General features: G+C 39.4%; 1 protein-coding gene across 4 annotated transcripts in view; it reads left to right on the forward strand.

Moving 5' to 3' along the window:
* Positions 1-22125, forward strand: part of PLS1 (plastin 1) — a 109592-nt gene that overhangs the window by 40240 nt on the left and 47227 nt on the right. For all 4 annotated transcript variants that reach the window (XM_008507734.2, XM_070576264.1, XM_070576262.1 and 1 more), the window contains exon 2: positions 19874-19979. In XM_008507734.2, coding sequence (XP_008505956.1) covers positions 19910-19979 — 70 coding nt within the window. In that variant the 5' untranslated portion in view covers positions 19874-19909. The remainder of the gene's footprint in view (positions 1-19873; positions 19980-22125) is intronic.

The raw sequence follows: 22125 nt of genomic DNA on the forward strand, positions 1-22125 counted from the left end.
GCTTGGTCTGAGGGAGTTGAGGAAGACCTCATGGGGGAATGGTGTTTGACCTGGATCTGGAATCCTGGCATTTGCAGGGTGAGGAGAGGATGAAGGTAATTCTAGGACAAGACGTGTGTGGAGGTTGGTATTAAGGAAGCACTAACATGCGCAGGATCTGTTGATCGCCCAGTATGACTGGAGCGTGTGGTGTGGGCGGGGATGTGTCCGATGATGTGGGTTTGGCTAGTTTGTAGAGGGATTCTCTTAGATACCCCTTTGGATTTATTCTCATACATCAAGGTTTATCCCTTCCATTTTTCAAAATCATTTTTAAGTGTCATGTAGGAATGGCGAAATGGGAATCTTCACTTTTTTTCTTCATCTCTTGTGTGTTATAAAGGTAATATATGGTCATTGTGAAAGATATACAACTATATAGAAAAAATTAAATCATCCATAATCTCACCACCCTCACCCCCAAAATAGCTCCTGTTATCATTTTTATGTGTAGTACCTCCTATTCATTTTTTTAAATATACTTTCTTTTCTTTTTTAATGTCCTGTTTTTTACTTATGAATGAATTCCTTCTTTTATCTCTGAACATTTCAGACATACTTATTTCAAAAATCTCTTTCCTGATTCCCAGTTTGGAACTCTCTTACTGACTTCCTTGGTGATGGGTTCTTATATGATTTGTAATTTTTGTCTGTGAGCTCATCTTCAGAGCATTTTCTTCAGTTGGAATTCAGTGTAAACTAGATGGTGGAGGTCTTCGTATGGGGCAGTTTGACTTCTGCCTCTGCCAGATCCATATGGTTTCATTGGTTTCTTGGGTTCCTGCAGTGGGGTGATGTGAATTCAGGCCCCACACTCACACCCAGGTTCAATTTGGGGTCTGATTTCTCATAGGTGCCTTTTTACTCTCCATGGTCCATGATGAGCGTCCCTTTTTACAGAGACGCTTGACCCTTCTTGGTTTCTGGCTTTATGTCCCACTTCCAGCTTTCTGCTGTGTTCAGGGCCTGAGGTTTCAAATCCTGTGCCTTGAGATGGGAATGTGGACCTGCCCTTGCTGATTTCCCACTTCATTTCTGGGGCCAGAAGATTGACATGGGCTGGGATGGGGAAGCATCTGTTTTGTTCACTGATGACAAAAGGAGTCTTCCCCATTGTTCCTCTTCTCATATAAGCTCTGGGCTCCTGGTATAGCTCAGAGAGAGGAGCAGGATCTATGTAATAACTAATGTTGGTCTTCTCAAGTGATCATTTTGAGCTTACTTTGATTTAATTCAGGAAAATAAGGAATATAATCTGAGAGCTGTAGAAATTTTATACCTTTACAACGTTAATTTTATTCAAATTTTCTGGTTCCTTATTTGCTTTTGACTAATTAAGCTGTCACCAGTTACCATCTCCTACAGTAGTTTTGCTTATGTTAATTTCTTCTTTTATTTCTAAAGCTCTATAATCCATGGCATATAAACATCAATGCCTGTGTGTCTTAATTTTGACTATGTTTTTCTTTAGTGGTTTTTACTTTGAGTTCTCTTTTGATGTAAATACTCTTACCCAGCATTGTCAAAGACATGTTCTGGAACTCTGAGTGTATCATTTTGCCCCTTAGTCTAGATACCAGTTCTCTCATCTGTAGAGTGAGAAGTGTGGACTGGATTTTATAAATGTTATAAATCATTAAGCTTCATTGTGTCTTAATTTCTTTATTGGGATACCTATGTCTAATAATGAGGTAACGGAGTGGACCTGCCTTGGGAAGTATAAAATGCTAGATAAACATAAAGTGCTGTTATTGATCCCAAGATTCTAGAGAGAGAAAATTTCCAGAGCTGGTAGTGTATACTGCTTCTTTTTGTGCTCCAATAGCAAAAGGTACAGATACTCACAGTTTTGGGGCAAATGTCTAGTTGTGGTAAGAGGGCATCCATCTCTTGTGAGTAGGAAAAAACTCTAACCTGTTATGTTTGGCTGGTAGAATCCTTCAGAGATAGCATGCAGACTGTTAAAAGAATGATAAAACTAGAGATTTGTTAACTGGTTTTACTCTCTAAGAAAACTGTGGCAATAGTTTGATAGTTGTTACTTCTTTGTTATAAGGCATTCTTTGCAATTGTTTAAAAATATCATTTTTTGATACTAATGATTTTTATCCATAATTTATAGAAACTCAAGATTTTAGGAAGGTTTTCTATGATCATTGAAAAAACACTCCTGTATATGGTAATTCCTTCCTTTGCCAGTTATTAAAGAGGGTCAGAGTTGGATTCTGTAGGTTGTAAAATAAAGTACCTCAGAGTTTCAACTCCTGAAAACACTTTTAATTTATCTGCATAAAAAGTGAAAAACTTCAAGTTTAAACCAATGTGTGTTTTGGAGGTTAACGTTCAAACCCTGACTCGGAAGCGCCCTGGGTGGGACTCCTCTGCTCACTTGGACACAAGTTGGACCAGAATGTCTGCATTGCTGTGAATCATTACATAGAAATTCTTGGCTGGAAATGGGGAAAAGGGGGTTATAAACTAGGAAGTAATGCCCAGGTTATTCCAGAGCACTTGGAGATGGCTCACGGCTTCCGGTCCTCTGACAGCTCTTTGGTGTTGGTGTTGAGGCATTCGTTGTGAGTGAGATGTTTGGCATTATAGGCAGTTACAATCTGGGCAGTTATCTCCCTAATGTATCATTTCCTGTGACTAAATAATACATAAAAAACAGGAACAAGGTACTTTTGGAGAGGCAAAAAAAAAAAAAGTGATGTAAAATAATTCCAGTCATTCTCACAAATCTCATTTAAATCCTTCCATCGATTCCCCGAGTTTCTGTGAAGACAGATCACACTGTGTCACACTTCACCCTAACTGTTCTGTACTGGAAAGTCAGGTTCTCAGGCAGCTTCTAACAGGAAATGGTCACAGGGTGTCTAACTTGAGATACAGGGATGGAAAGGGATGTATGGAGACCACCACTATGAAGGCAGTATATAATTAAAGGTCAGGACTTGGCAAACTCCCTCGGCTTGGAACTCTGCTCTGCCACTTGTGAAGTTTTGGTCTCCATTTCTTTAGCTGTAAAATGGGAATTTGTAATATTACCAACCTCACAGAGTTGCTGTGAGGATTAAAGGAGACCATGTATGTACCACTTAGAACAGCGCTTGACCTACGGTGAGCACCCATGAATGTTCATTATTGTTAACGGGGTAAGAGAAGTCCCCCTTAGCTTATTTGTACTGCCACTGTGGTGCTGTGTTTTGTGTTTTTCGGGTGGAGATTTTCTGAGTCTTGTTTATATGACCGTCAGCTGCTTTTGACTGGGTGAGATGAGTTCAGGTCAGGAGAAGACTGTTAGGCTGCCATGCTTGCATTTGCTTGGGAGTCAGACAAAACTTTTGTCTTTGTTTCATGCAAACATAGGCCTGTGCAGGAGGCAGGTGAACCTAGGGCAAAGAGATTCTCTACAACCTTAGATCTTGGCTTGCTGGTATCCCCTGACCACAGGGATGAGCCTGTGGCCTGAGCTCTGCTGACATCCTGGATATTAGGCCGTCAGCCACAGATGGTGGTTGTTGAGGCATCTGGAGACAGCACGCTCAAGTGGCACCTCATGGTTTCCACTGTGAAGCTCCTTAGAGCTGCCTGGCACCAGTCCTTCCAGAGCCTGCTTGTTCAGCCCTCCCTTGATTCTTTGAGCCAACCCCCAGTGCCCTTCCAGTGCATTCCTTTTTTGGCAGATTTTGCTGGAGTCAGTTTTTGTTGCTTACAATGAAAATGCCTTAACTGGCACAAATACCAAGTAGGTAGATTAAATGTTTCCATTGTCTGTAGGTAAGGGGTCACAGATGAAGCCAAGAGTCTGGGAAGTCATAAAAAATTTTTCCTTAGAAAATATGGCTTCGAGTGAGAATATCACTTGTTTTCTGAGGTGCATAAGAAGTGAATTGTTGACCTATTTGAATGGAAAAAGGAAGAGTCTTTAGGCTGGCCAGCATTGGCCTGCTCCAAATCCAAGGTGTGGCATGCAGTCTTTGGAGAAGCCAGGGGTTATTTTTCGTATATCAAAGATGGAAATTACTAATAGGCAAAAGGACTAACAGAAAAATTAAAGACTTTCAAATGGGTGACACTTTTTGAATAAGATCACTCACCATCATTGTCACCAAGAGATTAAACGTGGAGTTTTTAACTAAGTGTTTGTTGTATTGCATGATCTTATCACCCCTTGAAATTTTAAAATTTCTTGAGGGAATGGTATATCTTACATTTCTTCTATAATTAAAAATTACAAGGTGATTGGATGCTATAATACAGTATAGATACTTAGTTAAGAACTCCATTTTGTCAGACTGAGTGCTCTGTGGGGAGACCAGTAGGAATTTTCTCCCTTAGCTGGGACTTGCATCCTTCTCTCTCTGCCTGTTCCTTTTTCAAGGTCCAGCTCAAATGGTACCTCCTCTGTAAAGTCTGCCTTGAATCTTCCAGTCAGAAGATTCTTCCTTTCCTGCTTATTTCATTCTAGCTTGTATTGTGGTTCTGGAGGTGATAGTCCAGCTCATTTTGAGATCTGGCCCTCTAGTGGGGGGCCATGTTGAGAAGGGGATACTGAGGCAACTCAAGGCTCAGTGGGAAAGAGCTGTGACTGGTGAGTGATGTCTGCAGTGGGTGAAGGAGGCTCATTTGTTTGCCATTACTGTCATCTGTGATTGTAAATTGAGAGCCAGGTTTGCCTGTTAGTCACCATTTGATTGTCTCGAACACTTGGTACAACACCTAGCACCTTAGATGTTCTCAATAAACGTGCTGAAATGAAATGAGAGCAATGAGGAAATTCATGATGGAATTTAAGCTGTGCTTTGAGAGCAGGTGAAGATTTGGATGTGGGAGAATGGAGTTACTAGGGACAGGAAATAACGTGAAGAAAAGTTATGAGGCAATCAGGAAGAGGCCTCAGGAGAAAGAGAAGGCCTTTCTCTGGGTGTAGGGGGAAACAGGAATTGTTAACAGGGAAGGAGTAGAGTCTGGAGGCATAGGTTTAGCTGAAATTGTGGAGGCCATAATCTGGTGAAGGAAATTGTTTCAAGATAGTTTAAAGGATAAAAAAAGACAAGAGAAAATTTACTTGTGGGAGACATCAGCTTTTGGAATGTTTTCTTCCTCTAGAATTTAGAAATAGAGAATAATTAGGCAGCTTGGGTAACTTTGATCAGCGGTATAGTGACATCTCATGAAATTATTGTGAACTGGAAGTCCGAAACAACAATAAAAGCAGCAAATAGATTTGATAAAGAAATCTATCATTTCTTTTTTTTTTCTCCTTGCAATTTATTTATTTATTTATTATTATTTTTTTTATTAATGTTATGATAGATTACAACCTTGTGAGATTTCAGTTGTACATTTTTGTTAGTCATGTTGTGGGTACACCACTTCCCCCTCCGTACCCTCCCCCCACCCCCCCTTTTCCCTGGTAACCACCGATCAGATCTCCTTCTCAATATACTAATTTCCACCTATGAGTGGAGTCATATAGAGTTCGTCTTTCTCTGACTGACTTATTTCGCTTAACATAATGCCCTCGAGGTCCATCCACGTTGTTGTGAATGGGCCAATTTCGTCTTTTTTTATGGCTGAGTAGTATTCCATTGTGTATATATACCACATCTTCTTTATCCAGTCATCAGTTTCTGGGCATGTAGGCTGGTTCCACATCTTGGCTATTGTAAATAATGCTGCGATGAACATAGGGGTGCAACGGACTCTTGAGATATCTGATATCAGGTTCTTAGGATAGATACCCAGTAATGGGATGGCTGGGTCATAGGGTATTTCTATTTTTAACTTTTTGAGAAATCTCCATACTGTTTTCCATAGTGGCTGTACCAGTTTCCATTCCCACCAACAGTGTATGAGGGTTCCTCTTTCTCCACAACCTCTCCAACATTTGTCGTTCTTGGTTTTGGATGTTTTTGCCAATCTAACGGGGGTAAGGTGATATCTTAGTGTAGTTTTGATTTGCATTTCCCTGATGATTAGCGATGATGAACATCTTTTCATGTGTCTATTGGCCATATTCATATCTTCTTTTGAGAAATGTCTGTTCATGTCCTCTGCCCATTTTTTGATCGGGTTGTTTGTTTTTTTGTTGTTAAGCAGTGTGAGTTCTTTGTATATTATGGAGATTAACCCTTTGTCGGATAAGTGGCTTGTAAATATTTTTTCCCAATTAGTGAGCTGTTTTTTTGTTTCAATCCTGTTTTCCCTTGCCTTGAAGAAGCTCTTTAGTCTGATGAAGTCCCATTTGTTTATTCTTTCCATTGTTTCCCTCAACTGAGGAGTTACAGTGTCCGAAAAGATTCTTTTGAAACTGATGTCAAAGAGTGTACTGCCTATATTCTCTTCCAAAAGATTTATTGTCTCAGGCCTAATCTTTAGGTCTTTGATCCATTTTGAGTTTATTTTGGTGTGTGGTGAAAAAGAATGGTCGATTTTCAATCTTTTGCATGTGGCTAAGAAATCTATCATTTCTAATGTTCCTACTTAAAGTTTATTTCAGGCCAATTTTCTTTGAGAAGCCGTAGTGCCTTAGATATCTGATCATGTGTGAAAATGCTATTACAAGAATGGATGGAGAGTTTTGTTTTTTCAACCTCATTCATTCCTGAATTCCTGTCTGCCATGCCTCTTTCTTGTTCCCTTTGTACTGTGGAAGCACATTACTGCAACACACAGCCAGTTATAGTAGGGGACCTACTGAAGTCTGGGACGAGTACCCCTTTGGAAATTGAACTAACTTACAGGGACTTGATGCTTGGGGGTGCCTGTCTTTTGTGGGCTCTTGGATAAACCTGCAAACATCTTGGAATTATCGTTTTTTTACTCTCAGGGATTGGATACATTACTTTTTTTTCTTTCTACCTGCAGTGCATTAGTAATTTCCTGATTTTAATGATTTGTTGACTTTGAATATTTATTATTGCAGCTAGATTGTCCTGCCCTTCCTCAAACCAGAGAGACCTGCCATTTCTCATAATATATTACTACTCAGTTTGTCACCTGTAGCTAGAGATGGTTAAGAGAGAAATGGGAAGAATCTTTCTGGATAAAGGGAAGGGAAAAAAGATACAAAGAAGGTGTAGGCCCGGAGGCCTTGAGGCTGTGAACGTCATCTCCATCACTGCTGATTGCCGTGGGAGTACCTGTAGTTCACTGCTTCTCTTAATTTCTGGGATTAGCTGTGGTGACGATAAAATATAAATTATGACAAAAATAATGCTTCCTATCTAGGTGTAAACTTCTTCAGAAAATATGATTATGGTTAATTTTCTTTCCCAATTCAGGATGTCAAAATACTCCTTATCCTTTGAGGAATTGACCCCCACCCCCTTCCGTTTTCTTTTTCTAAATTATGTCTGGTATTGCTCTTGGTGTATTAGTTTGGACTCTGTTGCAAGCAATAGAAACCCAGTTTAACTGGCTTTTAAAAAATATTGTTTCAAGTAATCAAAAAAGTATAAAGGCTTTAGCACAGTGGACTTCAGGACTCAAGCCTGCCTGGTCGTGTTTTCTCTTCACCCATTGGCCCTGCTTTCTGCCATGTTGGTTTTGGTTTCATTCTCAGCCCAGAGTCCTCTCCTTCTGGAGGCAAGATGGCTGCAGCTGCTCCAGCCTCTCTTTCCTCATGAATACTGACCCAGGGGCGTGTGTGAGAGTCTCATTACAGAAAGTTCCACAAAAGCCTTCTTATGTCTTGTTGACTCCAATTGGGTTATATCCCTCTTCCTAAACCGAATCACGGAGGGCAGAGAATATGATGTGCTGATTGCTTTGGACCTGGAGCTTCACTCAAATGGCACAGATGGATCATAGGGAACGAGTGGAACGCCACAACTAAAATTAGTCCTGTTACCAGAAGAAGGGAAATAGTTGCTAGAGAAGAAAACAAAACTTGTTGAGGAAATTATACTTGAGGTGGTGAGGATGTTGCAACCTTCCCTGGGTAACACTTGTGTGCTGAATTTTCTCAGAGAGCCAGAACAGTCCTAAAGTGGACTGAGGCGGGGGAGAGTAGATGGAGCATAAATAATGAATGAGAAGAAAAAGATCCCGGGATGGTGGGCAGATCCAGTTACCTGAGCTAGGAATCTGTGTTAACGCCTCCTGACCTGCTGGCCCCCCTTCTCTCTGAGGAGCTGACACTTGGAAATGCCCCTCATTGAGATCAGGGATGTGGTGAGTGCTGCATGACTGAGGTTGGGTTTTGTTTTGACACATTAAGAGACAAAATGTTTTCTTTTGGCCCTTAGAATGAGCTGATTTGACGGGAGTGTTTCTAAAGAAACTCACAGCAGTTCCACCAAGGCCTCTTGGGAGGCCAAGGGAAGTAATTTAGAATCAGGGAGGTGAGGAACCAAAATTAATGGAACAGAATTCTAGTCTCACACACATGGTACTCTGTGATAATTCAAATTGTTTGCCAAATTTAAAAATAAAATTTCAGATAAAAATATGGATTTCTGTCTTCCCTTTTAAAATCAGAAGATTTGGCAACCTTGGGCCTGGTTCCTTTTGACAGTGGTCCATTGGAATCCAGCAGTGGCTTCCCCTTTCAGAGCCCCGCTGACATCATGGACACATCAGGAAAAGAAAGGATGAAGGCTGGGGAGTCAGATATCGGGGCCTCTTTGCTCATCCAGGACTTCAGGGACCAGGAAGAATTTTCATGGGCTATGCAATGGGAGTGTTGATGAGCTTGAGGCCATGTGGCATCATTGATCAGCAGGTCCTGAGAAGAACTGATTCCCACTTCATAGATTGTAATTTGCTCCTCTTCAAGTTAGCTATATTCATTTAATGTTGAGTTTAGAGAGAGTCTGAGGCTTCAGGAAGGCACTGAGGACTAAATCCTCCCCTTTCTTCCATACCTCCAGATGGTTCCAGTCAGAGTCTTCTATAGATACTCTTCACCTAAGCTTTGATCAATAAACTCTGCTTTATGTCGTTTATGTATATATTTAATGCAATTTCCTATTTCTAAACTAAAAAAAATTACAAACCTTGGCTTGGCTAACAAAGGGGCGAAGACTTTCCTACCCCTTGGACAGGCTGCAGTGGAGGAACCGTGCCGGGACCATTGGAAGTGTGGTGGATCCATCAGTGCACTCGTCTGAGTGGAGCTGAGGGCACAGAATGGGAGGCAAGCTTTACACGTTGCCCCTCTCTGCCTGGGCCATCCCTTCATCACCTCTGCACTTACAACTTTAAGTGTTTGGGTTTCAAAACTGAATAGGCACCTATTTGGTGTTAGTCAGGGGTCATGGGGAGAGCTCTGGAGTAAGGGCCTTGTGAGAAGGAACGCTTTTTTTTTACATGCTGATTTTACCATTCAGTAAGCAACTCTAACTCTTCATACCCATTTGTTCACTTGCACAAGTCAGATAACATTTGAACCTCTGTGGTTGGGTGACTGAATCCCGCACACAAAGTGTAGCAAAGGACAGAGTTGTGCCAACAGCTGCCATTTCAATATGTTGTCTTTCCTTGGGAGAGTTATTCTTTCTAAGTCCTTCTATATAATTTTTTTGTGTGTGTGGGTCCATTTCTGAACTCAAAATACTTGTTGACTCACCACATGCTTTTATGTTGGTATTCTGGTTTGGGTCATGCTCTCCTACAACTTGCACTTTGCTTTGATGAAGAGTTTTGCCACGCCGTGAACCCTTCACATGCTAAATGCTTTTCCAAAAACTTCTGCTTCTGTTTTCTTCAAAAGTCTTTGGTCTCTGTCTCTCTTATTCTTGTTTTCTCTTAAATGCGTAAGTATGCATGTGCTTGTGTGCATACATATGCGCGCGCACACACACACACTTTAGCTTCTTTCTCATATTGCCATCCCATATGCTGCAGTTGTCTTGGCTACAATTAGCCCAGAAACTTCCAACCCAGAATCATATATGATATATACTGAACGACCCATAGAATAAATGAGATATAGTATACAAAGAGCTTTCTTTAAATCCAGATTTAAACAGCAAATGAATTAGGGATGATTCTAATTTCTTTATCAAAGAGAAATAATCCTAAGATTACTTTATATCACTTACCAAAAAATCAGTTTTAATTAAACTTCTCAGGCATTTATAGTTGAACCTGGTCAGCGTTATGTTGAGTGTAGTTCTAGAAGAGACTAATTATTCATCTTTAAATCTCCATGCTTAGTCCAGTCAAATAGTACGTATTTGTTGAATACTTGATGAATCAATTTAAACTCTGTTACTAGGGCTATGTATTGGGGCTGTTAGGTAAATAGATGTAGAAAGGCTTTGCTGGCAACTCTAGCAGCCACTGAATGCTCAAAAAACCAACCCCCAAGTCAGTGCCCAGGTGTACAAATGCACAGGAGTATGATGACCGGAAGTGGGGCTGCTCATAGAGATGACCGTGGTGGTGGCCCATGCAGTGAGGCGGGGAAGGGAGGTGAGTCCTCTCTGCTTCTCTGCTTTGCCAGTAGGTTTCCTTGTTTATGTATGTGGTGTTTGCACAAGAGCATCAGCTCTTAAAACATTCATCTAGGGAAGAACCGAGGCCATAGTATTTACTCCTTTGTGAAAGGATTAGGAAAAAGTTGACAAAAATTATTTTGAAAGTTTTAGAAAAAACACCAGCTGTAGCCCTGTGGATTCAAAAATTTGAATGTCATCAAATTAGTCTTTGTGCCCCTAAAACTTGGCATAGTGAACAGGCGCTCACTAACTTGCTGAATGAATAGTGAATGAAGAGAACTGGTTGTAAGGTGTGGAAACTTTCTCTTAATCTCTTCACGCATCTGTTGGTGGCCCATTTGCCACAGACCGTTGTTTTGTTTGCTCCTTTTTTTTTTTTACCCAGTACTGTCCCTCCCCTGTGAAGAGAAATATCACTGTTAATAAATTTTACTAAACTTTCCCCACATACATAATGCAATAAGGAAACATAAAAAGAAGAAAATGTGTATCTTTTACCTCCAAAGAGCAAGCAGTGACGTTAGGAAGGCGACTGAGAATAAAATAGCAAAATATGACTATTACACGGCAACACATAATCAAGAATAAATTAATGTATGTGTGCTGAATGGTGCCTAAGAGCCAAGGTAAAGACGGAGGCGATCCTGTCCAACACAGGTGGGAGGGAGTCAAGGACACGCAGGGAATGGCGGCCAGGGACAGGCCTCCCTTTAAGAGGTCACAAATGAGTCAGATTGGAACCAAGTGTCACTTCATCCCAGGTGTGTTATACGTCATCTCCCTCTTCAAAATGGCGCCTAATTATGGCCTCTCGGATTGTGCAGGCACTTAGGAAGTTGTTTTTCTTATTTGAGAATAAAGTTAAATCTTTATAACAATTACCTTTGCTAAATAGTTTGGGGTTTGGAAAATCCAGGCTCTTGGCAATCAAATAGATCATTTTTTGGGAAAAGTTACCTGGCCTAGCTGCCTCTTGTAAAGTGAGTGAAAAAGCTGAGCTCAATTCTGTCAGTACAGAAGGATGCTCAGGCAAATTTTGAATTATATCGTACCCATTTAATAACTTGCTCTGTTCAAAGGGCAGTCCAGGCTGGTATGTAGAGTGGGCACATAGTGATTTATTCCAGTGGCCTTGCAATCTTTAAACTTATATTGGAGAACTGAAAATAGGAAGTAACAGGAAAAGAGGACAGTTGTGGTGGGAGATATGAGAATAGTCTGTGAAGAAGGGGAGGAGGACACGAGATATGGAAATTCTCTGGAAACTCTGATCCTAGTCAGTTCTCCAGAGAAACAATATCACAGCTTTTCCCATAAAAGTCAGGTACTTCTTTATGTTCTTTAGAGCAGCTTTATTTTGACTGAGACGCCTCATCTTTCCCAGATACCGTCGAGTCTTTCCTGGGCAGCTGGAGTCTACCCCTCAGCCTCTGTTGTCCTGAGGTCCAGTGCAGAACTAAGGCTTGAGAAAGCTCTTCTCTCCTTGGTCATCGGTCCTCAATGGCTACCTGGGAAACACCTGTTGGCTCGGTCCTTGGATCCCTCCAGCGGAGGTTCTGCCTCACCTTGCCTGTCCCTCATCTCTGCCACCCCTGGGGCAGCGGTCTCCCTTGCTGGCATTCACAGATTGCCCTCCGTCCCCATTGGGATAATCTCTCCCTCTCTGTCTCCCTCATCTAGCGGCTTCTCAGAGGTGCCCTCCTCCTGCCACCCCATTCCTGGGACACCCAGCCTGAGTAAGCCCTAAGAAAGTTTGTGCTTCTACCCAAACTGAGCAAACCACAGATTCCAGGCTGGTTTTGCTTTCTGTGCTGCTAGAATCCCTAAGACAGGAGGTAGTTATTGCTTTAACTGGGAGGGAGGATGAAGAATAAACACAATTTGATATCTCAATAAATTATTCTGCCACAACAATATTAACTGTTTTGATTGTTCAAGATTGAAGTACTTTAAAAACATTTCTGCAAACCTTGAGGGGCTGTGGGAAATTCCTGTTCAAAGCATATTCTTATATCATCTTTATTATTTTATTTATTATTTCTACTATCTTGAGTTTCTTTAATTAGTGGTGCATTGCTTTGGATTAAGAAGTATCCTTTTTCTCTTTAAGAATAAAAGAATTTTGGGGCCGGCCCAGTGGTGCAGTGGTTAAGTTCACACGTTCCACTTCGGCGGCTCAGGGTTCACCGGTTCAGATCCCAGGTGCGGACATGGCACTGCTTGGCAAAAGCCATCCTGTGATAGGCGTCCCACATATAAAGTGGAGGAAGATGGGCATGGATGTTAGCTCAGGGCCAGTCTTCCTCAGCAAAAAGAGGAGGATTGGCAGCAGATGTTAGCCCAGGGCTAATCTTCCTAAAAAAAAAAGAATAAAAGAATGTTTATATTATGAATTACTTAAAACAAAAAATACTGAAAAGTACAGAAACAATATAATTGGTATCCATGTACTTACTGCTCAGATGGAACAGATGTTAAAATTTTGCCAAAAATGCTTCAAATCGATCTTTTAAAAAAAAACAATAGATCCAGCTCCAGCCCCCATCTGTGCCCCGCCTCCCTCTCTGTAGACAAACACTATTCTGAATTTTTTGTGTCTTTTCCATGTGTTTTCAAGCTTTACTACATATGTATGGCAGCATAAAAAATATAGTATTTTGTGTTTTTGTAATTTACAGTAAATAGTATACTGTATGTCTCTTTTAGCAGTTTGCTTTTTCTATTTACTGTGTTTTGAGAAACAGATGTAGTTCATTTATTTTACCGATGTATAGTCTCTTGATTAAACAATAATGTATTTATCCATCATTCTACCAAAGAAAACAGGCATTTGCCCTTAAAATATAAATATGAGTGGAATACTGAACGCTTTAAGGGTGTGTTAGTCATTCATACTGAAGTGTGAAGTAGTCATCAGTCCTTTCTTTGAAACTGCTCTGATGCTGGCCATGTGGGAATAGGGATGTTAATTGAACTGCATGTAGAATTGAGAGCTTGGGCCCTGGAAACAGATTTGATCTTGAATCTTATTTTGCTCTCTTCCTTGGGCAGGTGACCTAATCTCTGTAGGCCTCAAGTTTACACTTGAAGGGATGCTCATTCCATCAGTAGAAGAGCAGATAAAAGCCTAGTGAGCTCCTGTGTGTGAGCAGGTTAGCACAATGCGGGCCCAGTGAAAGCCCTCAGGAAATGTTTGCCGTTATTTTTTCTATTACTGGAGAAGAGGGAGTGAGGGAAGAAGGGAATTGTGGAGGATGGGCCCAGGGGGAAGGCTGCCTGACCTGGATCAGTGGCTGCCTCCACTCAGTCTCCAGTGACTCAGGCGAGGGCCGCTGTCGGGGGAGGGAGAGCAGAAGAGCCAGGAAGCCACAAGGTGCCGGTGGAGACAGCTTTGGTCCCTCCCAGCTGGCAGCTTTAGGCCTGGTAGAAAGGCATGGTCTCAGGCTTGTTCCTAATGCCTTTTTCTCTGAAACTGTTCTGAGGAGGCCTGTAGATCCTGCCAGTCATAAAGGGCTGCTTAGACTAATTTTGGTAAAGCTTTTAAAGGCTCAAGGAAGTTAGAAATTTGAGGGAGGATGAAAGATCGGATCCAATTTCATCTGAATTGAGAAGTTCATTTTTAGAATATACTTCCTTAACTTTCCAAATATATATTTGGTTGTGTCAGGGTACACTTGAGGATTAGGAGAGGGGGAAAAAAGGCCTTAACTGGTCAAAGAAGGTTCCACTTAAAATGATATGCGCTAAAAAAAAAAAAAAAAAAAAAAAAAGTCGGGGAGGAAAGCAGTGTTGGAATTATTGCAGAAATATAGAGCACATGTCAAAATTCACAGGGAGCTATATTTATCTACAGAATTTAGCATAACCGACCGTGTTAGTGGGTCTCTGGTCAGTGATCCTGGCCACCTCTGGCCTGCCTCTTTAACGGCTGACTTTGGAAAACTAGCCCATCTGAGCTGTCTCAGGCATCCAGGAATGTGTGCCTCAGGGCCAAGTGTTTGGTGCTGGTTAAGTGATGTGTTCTTCATTTCTAAAACTGCAAAGTGAATTCTAGTATTGGTGTATTCTAGAGTGTTTCATGACTCAAGTTATGTGCTTGATAAATATGAGCTGATCTAGCTAGAATTTTTTCCTTGAAACTTTGCAAAGAATTTTACAGGGGCTGATTTCTTTTAAAACGCCATCTCTTATTTCTCAAATGTATAATCTCTGCTTCATGTATTATGTAAATTATTATATAATTATTAGGCAAATACATATTTAGATGTTTATGTGGCTTGATATCAGAATGTATTGGGAGACTGCAGAGCATCCTGGCCTAGAATGACCTGAGACAGAACCCTGAGACGGAGTCGGGATCTGCCACAGCTTAGTTCTGATTTTCGCTTTGAGACCTTGAGTAGGTTACTCAGTTTCATGAAGCATTCCCTTCTCAGTTGCCAAAATGGGGACGGGACCTACCTCATGGAGTGGTGAGGAATAAATGAGAATGGACACAAGGCACTTAGGACAGTGCATGGCACATTAATTATCTAAGTGTGGGGCTAGTAAGAAAAAGAAACCTTATAACCCCTAGTTAGAGGGTTGGTGGGCCTTTCTTCTAAAATATTACATACTGTCTTGAAATTTTAATTGATGATAAACATTCTCTTCCATAAATTTTTTAAAAGTCAGTGCTGTATTTTTGTAGCGGAAGCATTTTTCTTTTCATTGAAAAACATCATGATAAGCAGTTTATTTGGGGATCATATAACTAGAACAGTCTTTGATCTGTCAAATCAAACAACTGTCTTTTCTTAGCCAACAGTAGATGTTGCTCCCAAGAACTTTCTTTTGCTATGTAAGAATCCCTGATAAGGTACATCATATACTGTCCCTGGTCTTTGAAGAATCCTAACATTTTCATAATTTTACAAATATTTGGAAAAATATCGATACTACATATTTATGCATGAGTCTATATTTGTAAAAGAGGTTCCGTTACCTCCTCTACTGCTAAATCTTCATGCCTTTGTGGGAAGCTGTAAATTATTTTACTATTTTAATCATAGTATTTTACTTTGTAAGGAAATATAGGTGCTCTTATTTAAAATTGTAACATCTAGATATAGGTACTGTATATATTAATCTTATTATCTATCAGTATTCAATGTGTACCTCCAGACCACTGGTATTTATTTTATTTTTTTCAATGTTTTACTGCAATTGCCTCTGTTGTTTTTCAGTTATTTTTGGTTTTGGTAGGTTTATAGTTTAAAAAAATGGAGAAAAAAAAGTATGTAATGAAAAGTAAGCCCCTTTCCCACTCCGCCTCCAATCCCGCATTTCCCCGATGAGAGGCAGTCGCTGTTACCTTGTATCCTTCTGGAAACGTTTTATAAACATACGACTGATAGAGCGCCCCTTCCCCACCATATTGCTCTTCTGCACCTTCTTTCTTTTAAGAAAATATCTTGAAGATTGTTCTGTATTTTTCTGTTTGTTTCATTTAAATGCCAAAGGACTTGAAACTCAGCTTCTTTATATTTATTAAAAAACAGAGCTTTAAAAATAAGAAACATAATATTTTATGGGTAAATTGCTTTTTCAGTAAGTTTATGTGCTGGTTTTGCCTGATTTTGTGAGAATAAAAATATTTTATGCAATTAACAAATGACAGATTTGAACAGGCATGAGCAAAGAATAGAACCCCAGGTATATTATCATTTCAAATGCAAGGTCAACACAAGGACCGTTAATTTGCAGCCTTTCTGTAGAATGCAATGCTAAAATTGGACCACTATTTTTAAAATTTGAGGCAAGGGCTAGAAGCCAGTTTGAATATGGGAAAGGATATGCAGGGTGACCGAAACCACAGAGACTCAAAGCCAGCCACCACAGAATTAGCATTTTGCAGACGTGGAGGATTATGCTTAAAAATCCTAAAAGGACTGTGTAATTTCATTCAACACAATACAGTAAAAGATGCTAAAAGTGAGAATTCAGTACAATGTGAATATTTAATGCTAACATGTAAGAAACTGCATCTGAGGAACAAGATGAATTCCATTTACCCCTTTTTCTTACTCCACTGACTTGAGCTCTTCAAAAAAAATTTTTTTAAGCAGTGTATAAGTAATAGTGGGTAATGGTATATATATATATTTTTTTTATTAAGATTATACTAGATTACAACCTTGTGAGATTTCAGTTGTACATTATTGTTAGTAATGTTGTGGGTACACCACTTCACCCTTTGTGCCCTCCCCCCACACCCCCTTTTCCCTGGTAACCACCGATCGGTTCTCCATGTCTATATGTTAACTTCCACCTATAAGTGGGGTCATATAGAGTTCGTCTTTCTCTGTCTGGCTTATTTAGCTTAACATAATACCCTCAAGGTCCATCCATGTTGATGTGAATGGAACAACTTGGTCCTTTTTTATGGCTGAGTAGTATTCCATTGTGTATGTATACTGTATCTTCTTTATCCAGTCATCAGTTTCTGGGCATTTAGGTTGGTTCCACGTCTTGGCTATTGTAAATAATGCTCTGATGAACATGGGGGTGCATGGGATTCTTGGGATTGCTGATTTCAGGTTCTTAGGATAGATACCCAGTAGTGGGATGGCTGGGTCATAGGGTATTTCTATTTTTAACTTTTTGAGGAATCTCCATACTGTTTTCCATAGTGGCTGCACTAGTGTGCATTCCCACCAACAGTGTATGAGGGTTCCTTTTTCTCCACAACCTCTCCAACATTTGTCACTTTTGGTTTTGGATATTTTTGCCAATCTAACGGGTGTAAGGTGATATCTTAGTGTAGTTTTGATTTGCATTTCCCTAATGATTAGTGATGATGAGCATCTTTTCATGTGTCTATTGGCCATACTTATATCTTCTTTGGAGAAATGTCTGTTCATGTCCTCTGCCCGTTTTTTGATCGGATTGTTTGTTTTTTTGTTGTTAAGCTGTGTGAGTTCTTTGTATATTATGGATATTAATCCTTTGTCGGATAAGTAGCTTGTAAATATTTTTTCCCAATTAGTGGGCTGTTTTTTTGTTTCAATCCTGTTTTCCCTTGCCTTGAAGAAGCTCTTTAGTCTGATGAAGTCCCATTTGTTTATTCTTTCTATTGATTCCCTCATCTGAGGAGTTATAGTGTCCGAAAAGATTCTTTTGAGACTGATGTCAAAGAGTGTACTGCCTATATTCTCTTCTAGAAGACTTATTGTTTCAGGCCTAATCTTTAGGTCTTTGATCCATTTTGAGTTTATTTTTGTGAATGGTAAAAAAGAATGGTCGATTTTCATTCTTTTGCATGTGGCTGTCCAGTTTTCCCAGCACCATTTGTTGAAGAGACTTTCTTTTCTCCATTGTAGGCCCTCAGCTCCTTTGTCAAAGATTAGCTGTCCATAGATGTGTGGTTTTATGTCTGGACTTTCAGTTCTGTTCCATTGATCTGTGCACCTGTTTTTGTACCAGTACCATGCTGTTTTGATCACTGTAGCTTTGTAGTATGTTTTGAAATTGGGGATTGTGATGCCCCCAGCTTTGTTTTTCTTACTCAGGATTGCTTTAGCGATTTGCAGTCTTTTGCTGCCCCATATGAATTTTAGGATTCTTTGTTCAATTTCTGTAAAGAATGTCCTTGGGATTCTGATTGGGATAGTGTTGAATCTGTAGATTGCTTTAGGTAGTATGGACATTTTAACTATGTTTATTCTTCCAATCCATGTGCATGGAATGTCTTTCCGTCTCTTCATGTTGTCGTCAATTTCTTTCAAGAAAGTCTTGTAGTTTTCATTGTATAAATCTTTCACTTCCTTGGTTAAGTTTATCCCAAGGTATTTTATTCTTTTCGTTGCGATTGTGAATGGGATTGAGTTCAATGGTATATATATTTTTAAAACCAAAAGATGTAATTACACATTTAGTTAGAACCAGGCCCCAGAATAACTGTAAGAGATAAAAAACTGTCATTGTGAAAGAACATCAAAAGTCCTAAACAAGTTGGTATACAGATCACAAACGACAAATGACCTATAGTCTTAGAGCGCTTCTTACAATTTAATATGATTTTTAAATGATTAGTAAAAAATCTTAATAGATTATTTCAAAAATGATGTGCTTCCCTTAAAAGCTAGAAACGTTCAGGGATGATGTAGAACCTCCTATGTAAGTGTTTAAAAAAAGAATTTCCTACTTAGCTTCAGTTCTTGTCTTATAAAACACTCATTTTCACTTATTTTCTGAAATACATATTAACTCTCTAATGTAGTGAAGTGTATGTAGGAGGAATACAACACAGTTTGTATTCATTTTCAGCTTTAGCCAAACCACTAAGTGATTTTAAAAATAAGAGTTGCCCTGCTCCAGATCAGAAGCCTTAAAAATGTAAGTAATTCCACCTTGAGATACTTATCTTACAGAAATCAACATGGATATGTACAGAGATTTATCTACAAGGATGTTCATTGCAGCATCATTTATAATGCAAAATTGGAAGCAATGCAAATACCCTGAAACAAGGGATTTACCAAATAAGTTATGATGTATTAATATGGGGCTATTAAATATGATGTTGATAAAGAACATGGAAACATACAATGTATTGGTACAAAAAAATTATAGTATACCACATTTTGCACCCATGGAAAAGGTACAGGTGTGCTTGAAAAGTAGACCAGAAAGATACGGATAACAGAAGGATACTGGTTGGTATTTCTGGATTGTAGGATTATGGATAATTTAAATTTTCTGTTTTGAGCACTTGTTACCAGTTACTTTCTACAGTGAATACCACCTGTTTACTTTTGTTACAACCTGGTTTTACGTAAGTTTTTCTTTTCAGTTTGTCTCACATGCTTGGAATAAGAAGGGCCCCACGGATCTGGGAATAACGTCGCACAGGAAAAGGGAAAGGAGGTGGCCATTGTTAAATGTCGTAAAGCTCAACAGTAAAGCCACAAACTCCATCCCAACATGATCCGATTCTAACTTACTTTATTCTTTTTGTGGACATTATTCATACCTTAAAGTTTTACTTTCTGACTACATCCTTTATATTTATAAGTGCTATACTCTTCTCAGACTTGAAATGCTTATTTCACTAAAGAGGTGGGGTAGAATGTAAATGAAAATTACGCAGGCTGTTAAGAAATGTCTACACCTCTTACAAGAACAGGGTGTGAAAACAGCACTTCTTCCCCTTCTGAGTCTGTTACTGTCTGGCCGACCTGTGCTGTCACAGGGCAGTACTGGGGGTCTATTACTGTTTGTTCTTTGTTGGTGAGACCTCTTGGGGGATTTCTGCTGGATATTTCACTGCCTGTGTACTCCGTGTTGCTGAGATCAATGCTTCCTAAAGGCTAATGTTCTTTTTATTACATTGCTTTTTCTAGATTTAAAGACCTGAAGGTAGTCTTTCCTGTCCAAAGATGGAAAACAGCACCACTACCATTTCTCGGGAGGAGCTGGAAGAATTACAAGAAGCATTCAATAAAATAGGTATACTTGAGAAAAACGAAATACGATGTTACTGTTCTGCTTGATATCAGACTTCCAGGAATGGAACAGCACCTTTTATTGCCTCTACCACCACGCATTTACCCCCAGATTTGTTCCTTTTTTTTTTTTTCCAATCTAGGTTTCACTGGATTCTTTCTTTCTTTCTGAAAGATAAAATAAGACTGGCTTGAATTTCTAGAATTGGACTTTGAATTCCTTGATCATTTCTTTGCAGAGAATAATCCCAGGTTAATGAATGACAGTGTAACTGAATATGCTTAACATGATATCCTCATTACAGAGAAAAAAACGTAGACACACTTCCTTGTCTATAAACTGAATTCTGGCCTTCATGTGTTTGTCATTAACTATAACACTTTCTGACTTCACGCAGAATATTTTTAAATTTTGATACTGTTTTTCAAGTCCATATGTCTTATTTTCCTTCTCTCTCATGCATAATTTTAAAAAATCTTAGTGTTGTTCTTAAAGGCCATATGTCTTATTTTTCTTCTGTTACTTTTTGAAGCCATTCAATATTTTGTCTTTATGACATTATTGTTTTGACAACTTTGTATTTTTCTTCCCAAAAAATCCCCTCGTACTCTGTTGGGTTTCTATTCTTCTGCATTTTCTTCTTAGGAAACTTGTGGCAAACAAGGAGAATATAAATACCCTCTTTTGTTCTAGTCTGCAAATGTGTGCAAGTGAAAGGTGAGCCTTTGGAAAGGCAAGCACGGTGAATAGAGGTTGGTCCCCAATGGCATCGGCCTTGCCCCTTCCTCAGGAGGCGCCCTTGCTTGTGCAGGAGGGTACCCCGTGAAAAACAGTCAGAGAGTAGACCAGGGAGGAGAGGATGCTCACAGTTGGTCTTGTGCCTAGATTTCTCACAAACGTAGTGGATAATGACTAAAATCAGTGTGGATGAAATGCATCGCAGAATGAATTTTAGAGACCAATACAGAGAATAAAAGTTTAAGTTTCAAAAATAAAGCTCTCCAAAAAATAAATAAATAAAAAAGTAAAGCTCTCAGGAATCTTAAGACTTACAAATCATTGCTGTGAAATAAAGTGAATTCCACGCCTCTCAGGGCCCTTCCTCTTCTCCCTGCACAGCCTCCCCTAGAGTAACTCAGACCTTTAGAACACAGCCTACGTGGAGGCTGAATTAGGTTCACAGCAAACGCCTTCATCTTGGTCTTTTCTTTGTTTTGGGGGTGGTGTATTTGTCATTATGGTATCACATGAATATGATATGATTTCTAAAAAATTATTTTTACTAATGAATGTATACAGTATTGTATACAGTGCTCAGAGTCTTTTCAAGACAAAAATTGGGCAATTATTGGAATGTTCTACTCATTTCGAGCATTGAAACAGGAAGTAATAGAAATGTATCTCCTAGTTTGGCATTTCTGTTGTTTTGCAGGTACAATTTGGTCACATAAATAAAAACGGTACCTAGGTCTTAGGAAAATGAATGAATTAGTAATCTATTTCTTTGTTCAGCACACCAACTTTAATCTTTATGACTCAGGGACATAGAATCTTGTAATATTTATTTAATGATGTTTTGAATAAATAATTCATTGATGGAACAATTCTGATAGCAAGGTAATTTGCTCTGAGGGAAGTGCTAACATTAGCAGAATACGTACTTGCCTTATTAAATTTATTAAAGATAAATTGCTACTCATGAATTTACTAATCCCTCTGCTAACGTGTACAACTTTTCTCAGAGGCGGAGGGATATGCCCCTCCAACCTTACTAGGTGGGATATTTTTGGGTCTCTAGGGGGAAGTGAGGGGTTAAAAATATTTGTCCTGTTTCATTTTTGAATTGTGGTAAAATATACATAATATAAAATCTACCTTTTTAACCATTTTTAAGTGTACAGTTGAGTGGCATTAAGTACATTCACATTGTAGTACAACCATCACCACTGTCTAGCTCCAGAACTTTGTCATCTCCTCAAACTGAAACTCTATACCTATTAAACACCAATTCCCATCTACTCCCCCCCCACTCTCTGCCCCTGGCTACCACCGTTCTATTTTCTGTCTCGATGAATTTGGCTATTCTAGGTACCTTATATAAGTGGAATCATACAATAGTGTTTTTTTGGTGCCTGGCTTATTTCACTTA

Source organism: Equus przewalskii, chromosome 15, assembly GCF_037783145.1.
Source record: "Equus przewalskii isolate Varuska chromosome 15, EquPr2, whole genome shotgun sequence".
In the NCBI taxonomy this organism is placed as follows: Eukaryota; Metazoa; Chordata; class Mammalia; order Perissodactyla; family Equidae; genus Equus; species Equus przewalskii.